The 5,966-nt window shown below is 37.0% G+C and overlaps 1 protein-coding gene across 1 annotated transcript; it reads left to right on the top strand.

The window, feature by feature from the left end:
* The first annotated feature begins 4,006 nt into the window (after positions 1-4,006).
* On the top strand, positions 4,007-5,428 carry LOC110017829 (geranylgeranyl pyrophosphate synthase, chloroplastic/chromoplastic-like). The gene is given in 2 exon segments (XM_020714947.1): positions 4,007-4,678; positions 4,681-5,428. Coding segments are annotated over 2 exon segments (1,062 nt in total). The 5' UTR covers positions 4,007-4,182; the 3' UTR covers positions 5,247-5,428.
* The last annotated feature ends 538 nt before the right edge of the window (positions 5,429-5,966 follow it).

Raw genomic sequence — 5,966 nt, 5'->3', positions numbered from 1 at the left:
CACCAACTATCACTTATGTGACCAACTAACGTTATTGTAGTCTTGAACAACGGTCTATACGATCAACTAACAATATTGTAGTTACAATTACAACATATGCGACCAACTATTATTGCTACAACTTCTAAGTACAACTTCTGTGGCCAACCAATAGTATTACAATCACCAATTGCGACCTATATGACCAGCAACTGCTACAGCTTCCAACAACGGCCTCTGTGACCAATGACACAATTGCAGTTATTATAGTTGAACTACTATTGTACATTTGTAATATCAAAATTGCAATTTTATATTTTTCAATGCATGCGAATAGTGGACTTATATACTCACAAACACAGTAGATTACTTTGGACTAAGTTATATCCGGTGATTTTTTCCTTTTTTTATGATTTTTCTACATAAAAAATTATTGTGTTTCTTCATTCTGTTTGTCTAGTTTCAGTGTGTTTGTAATATTAAGACACTAAATTATCACTCTACTGTCATAAATTTTCTGGCGCACAATATAATTAATAATTTTGTAAAAATAAAAAAAATATTTTTATGCTTAATTTTATAACACCAAAATAGTATAAATATAAATACCAACTTTAGTTGTTATATATCTAAATATTACATAAGAATTGTGTGGTACGTAAAATTTCAAAAAAAAAAAAGAGGCTAAATTTGATATTGTTTTTTAAAGCTGGCCGTGAATACAAGAGAATGATGATAAAATATAAGAATATGTCAAAATATATATATATAATAATAATAATAATAAATAGTCGTCATGCGAATGAGCAATTTCTACCTTTCTTAATTATGAGCTTTATTTTTTATTTCCAGGAGGAAATCTTCAATAAAAATTATTAGAAAAAAAATAAAACACTTACATACATACCACTCATCTTATATGTTTACATACCACTTATCTTAAATACATGTATGTCAAGTGGAAGTGCAGTGATGTATGTAGTTGAGGCATCCTAACAGACCGCGATATTTGAACATTGTTCCTACATGACTTGATCAATTCGATGAGGCACTCGCTATCTATTTTCATTATTCAACTGTTTGACAACATGAGAAACCCAAAGGCCTCTGCACTCCCTCTCTATCGGATGGAAGAGCAAAGGTCTTTGGCGTCCCTTACAGTCAAGAATCGAGGCCTCACAATCCGCTCCGCACTTGGCTACCCAGCGTTTACCGTAGGCGCGATAATTGATACACCTCTTGAGGTGCGTTCTCCCTGGTCCTCTCGTACTAGGAAAAGGTCCTTTTCCTTTTTTTTAAGTTAATAATGATATTTTTTTTTATAATGAAAAAAATGGATGGTATAAATGTAAGACTTTAGATGCTATATATGTAAATACGTAGGAAATGGATGGTATGACTGTAAATGGCACCTACCTAAATAAGATTTTAAAATTATTAAATGTTCCATGTCTGAGGGACACACTTTATAGTTTATATTTGCTGATAGACTCTGTACTCTATTAAATGTTCCATGTCTGAGGGACACACTTTATATTTTATATTTGCTGATAGATAACTTTTAATTGCTATCACATCACGTGTCAGTATTAATTAAGATTTTTGCAGCCATAATTAAAAAAAAAATTTACATAAATGCCACTCAATCTCTATATATTTAAATATCAAATACCTAAAATTTAATTTTTGGGTTAATACCGTCTTACTCATCCAAATGAAAAATTATACTTCCATCTTTTTTTTTTTTTTTAATTTTTTTTTATTTTAAATGATGATATTTTTTATGTGATATAATAGATTTAAATGATATAAACATATGAAATAAATCTAGATGTTAGATATATAAATACATGAGAAGTAGAAGTTATGTATGAAAATGTCCCTTAAAAAATTAATATTTCATGAATATAAGGGGCATGTATATATCTAGCACATACCTCTTATGTATTACAATTCTCACACCTAAGCTTTCTTATTTACTCACCACCTATAGATTGTGTGATTCACAGCTCGTGCAATACCTGACTCCGACTTTTGCAGCCAAAGAAGTTCATCACAGTTCATCACTACGACACATGTGACTAATTACGGCTTAAATGACTCACAGCTTCTGCAACTTTCTATCGCAGCCTCTTTGGTTAATCGACGCTCATGAAACAACTATCAATGACCCACGTGACCAACTACTACCGAGACGTTACATTAATTTAATGATAATTTTTTAAGTAAAAAACATTCAAACTTTGATTAAAACTCAACTAAAACTTTGATTTTAGCAAACATACAGTCAAACTAACTGTTTTGCCGAGAGATTCATAATGGTACCAGGATTGGTCTAATCCAAGCCACACTAAACCCATATTAAGTCATTAAACTGATTTAGGGTGCATTTAATGCACAATTGGAAGGTCAAACAAATTTTAAATTTGACATACTTATAGTTGAATCGAATGTCTCGACGACCCATGATCACTCAATTCTGATATCAGTAAGACACAAATAACAAAATGATGTCCAATCGAGAAAATCTCTTCAGGGCCGTTTAATGAAGTGGTCTGAATTCATTCTTAATTTCCAACCTAGAATAAAGACCTACCCCTCTCTTGAGAAAAGAACTAGATCCTAATCAAGTAGACTGCCAGAGTGTAGAGAAGAGACAGCTGAGGCCCATATACTATACAGACTATTCGACGAACATCTTCTGCTTCTGCATCTGTCAATTATCATCGATCATCATCCGTAGGCCGTCACTGAACACCATTTGTCACTGCCCACTCCTGCAACGAAGTGCTCGCGAAGTAGCAACTGACGCTACAGAATCACGAAGCAATCTGCGAATTGGCTCATCATCCCAAATGTCATGACGACCCTTAAGACGTTGCATTGAAGCTCCAACAGTCACTCCCCACATTAATTGCTCCCCAATGCAGGGAAACGAGTTCTTCCACTCACCGACATTGTAACTTGAAAAATATAGTGAAATATTTCGACGAGAAAGACCCTGTATTTTTTTTTTCTTTCCAGATTTTACACAAAAAATTATTGTTGTCGCTACTAGTTTTTTTTTATTTAAGTGTGCGTTTGATTATTGTACAATGTTTTAGAAGATAATTCATTACTCATTCGCCGTGAATTTTGTCACACAACAATATTAAATACGTCAAATTTCTTCAAACAATTTATCGTCTAAGGTACTTTGATCACATTTCTTTATTTCGAATGAGAATCTAATAATTGTTAAATAATTTTAAAATAAATAAAAAATAAAATTTAATTATCATTTTGTATAATAATACATTCTTCGAATTAATTAAATAAGTTTATTTTAATTCTACCAAAAAAATAAATTCGGAACTATAATTTATATGAAGTTAATCTAAATAAATTCCAACCTCAAATCGTTGATAACAATTTTAAAGTTCCATCAGCTGAGTCTTTTAGTCTTTTAATCTAAATAAATTCCAACCTACCATCCAACGAAAATAAAAAATAAAAATATCAATCTAAATATTTATATTAAAATTTAGATGTGATAGTTTTTAAGTATAATTACATACATATCAATCTAATTATTGATATTTACAAAATAATGATAATTTTTTTGAACTGCCTAATATACAGAATTTGAAAAAATAAAATAGATGATTTTGAATTTTATCTTAAACTTTAATCATACATATCAATCTAATTATTGATATTTACAAAATGATAATTTTTTTGAACTGCCTAATATAATTTGAGTGAGCCTTCAAAGGGAAAATATTTGCATATGGAAGACGTACGTAGCGCTGCGTATGCCAGAGGTTATTCAGAGGGTATAGGGGGTTACATGCAAGTTATACCTCATATAATCTCCTTGTAACTTACATGTACCTAACGGAACTATCTTATCTAGCAAGTCTGGTCTTTTATGTAATTGCCCCTATTTTTTTTGTGTGATTGAAAAAATTTAGGGGCCGAATGTGTAAATACATTTAAATTTGGTGGTATATATGTAAATGCTTTTAATATAAATATAAAATGGCAGCTACCAGACCAGAACCCCCATAACGACTTTATCTGCTGTCTCCTCCTCCGATGGCCACCGTCGTCAACAACAGCCCCTCTTCCTATGGAAGAAGATAGAGCTGTTCATGCAACTACGAGCTCCTAAACTTCAGCTTCCGAACCCCTAACTAAAGCAGAGCGCTGCATCCTCTTCATATGGCTTCCTTCGCCACATTTCACCTCGCAGGTTCCCATCCTCTCCGCTCTCCTTTCCCGACCCCCACCATGACCGTCCTCCGTCCCCCATCCCGCTCCCTTTCGCTCTCCTTCCCTTCCCTTAACGCTGTTGAAACCAAGGCCGACCCTTCTGTTGCCACAACTGAGTTCGATTTCAAGGGTTTTTTGCTAAAGAAGGCAGAATCCGTAAATCGAGCCCTAGATCTCGCGATTCCCCTAATCCACCCGAAGCGTATCCACGAAGCGATGCGATACTCCCTCCTCGCCGGCGGAAAACGCATCCGCCCCGTCCTCTGCATCGCTGCTTGCGAGATCGTCGGCGGCGACGAGGCTCAATCGATCCCCCCTGCCTGCGCCGTGGAGATGATTCACACCATGTCTCTCATCCACGACGATCTCCCCTGTATGGATGACGACGACCTGCGGCGCGGTAAGCCCTCCTGCCACCGCGCTTTCGGCGACTCCGTCGCCGGTCTAGCGCTCTTCTCGCACTCGCTTTCGAACATCTGGTTGATCTCCGTAACTACCCTTCATCCATCGCGATCGCCCCTGCAATCTTGGTGCGTGCCACGGCGGAGCTCGCCCGCTGCATCGGCACTGAAGGTCTGGTCGCCGGCCAGTTACTCGACATGGAATCCACCGGCCTGGAAGATCCCGTCGACATTGATCGCCTCGAGTTCATCCACCTGCATAAAACCGCCGCGCTGCTCGAGGCTTCGGTGGTGATCGGCGCGTTGGTCGGCGGGGGATCGGATTCAGAGGTCGAGCGGTTGCGGCGTTATGCTCAGTGCATCGGATTACTTTTCCAGGTGGTGGATGATATTCTCGATGTGACCAAATCCTCACAGGAGCTGGGGAAAACTGCGGCCAAGGATTTGGCTAGCAACAAGACAACCTACCCTAAGCTTTTGGGGCTGGAGAAGTCCAGGGAGTTTGCCGACAAACTACTCCGCGATGCTAAGTCACAGATTGAGGGTTTTGATTCTTCGAAAGCTGCGCCATTACTCCACCTCGCGAATTACATCGCTTACAGGCAGAATTAAATGATGAAAGTAATGTGAAGGAGCATCAAATTTGTTCTTCCGTGCAAGTATGGAGCTCTCTGAACCTCTTTATTGTTGTTAAACTTTTTCCAGCAAATGCTTTTTGGTTGTTGTTCTAAGCTCCTTTTTTTTTCGAATTAAATTAATCATGCTAGGCTGCTTCAAGTTTCTAGTTTTTGACTTTGATGTTGGGTTATAATAGTTAAACTCTTGCGATCCCGTCCAGTTGCTTTTGCTCGCAGCTGCCGGCCCGACTTCCGGGGTTCCTTTTGGAGAGGAAGAAGGGTTAAATGCTAATTATAAAATAAAATTTAACTAAATCATTTTTAATGGGAAATTTACATACATGCCAAACAATTCTTTTGCATTGACTGTTGAGAAATTAGGGCGAAGAAAAACGGGAATCGACACAAATTTAGAAGAACACGCAGAGATTTATGAGGTTCGGCAAAGATGCCTACATTCTCAGGAGCAGAGCCAATATTCAGAAAAGAGTACAAAATACAAGATTCAGAATCTCCCTCACCTAGAGTTACAAATATGACATAAATATAACCTTATAGTACAATATGTAATTATTTAAATTACATCTGTACCAAATCACGGGGTGTTGCCCCCGCACCCCCAACCAACATAATGAAACTCCCCCGATTAGACAGATCCTTTCACTTCACTCCGCTCCGTACCAGCATCTGTCTCATTTATGGTATATGAGTCAAA

Source organism: Phalaenopsis equestris, unplaced genomic scaffold (genome assembly GCF_001263595.1).
Source record: "Phalaenopsis equestris unplaced genomic scaffold, ASM126359v1 Scaffold000002, whole genome shotgun sequence".
In the NCBI taxonomy this organism is placed as follows: domain Eukaryota; kingdom Viridiplantae; phylum Streptophyta; class Magnoliopsida; order Asparagales; family Orchidaceae; genus Phalaenopsis; species Phalaenopsis equestris.
Note: the sequence above shows the minus strand (reverse complement) of the source record. Positions and strands in the feature narration are given on the sequence as shown.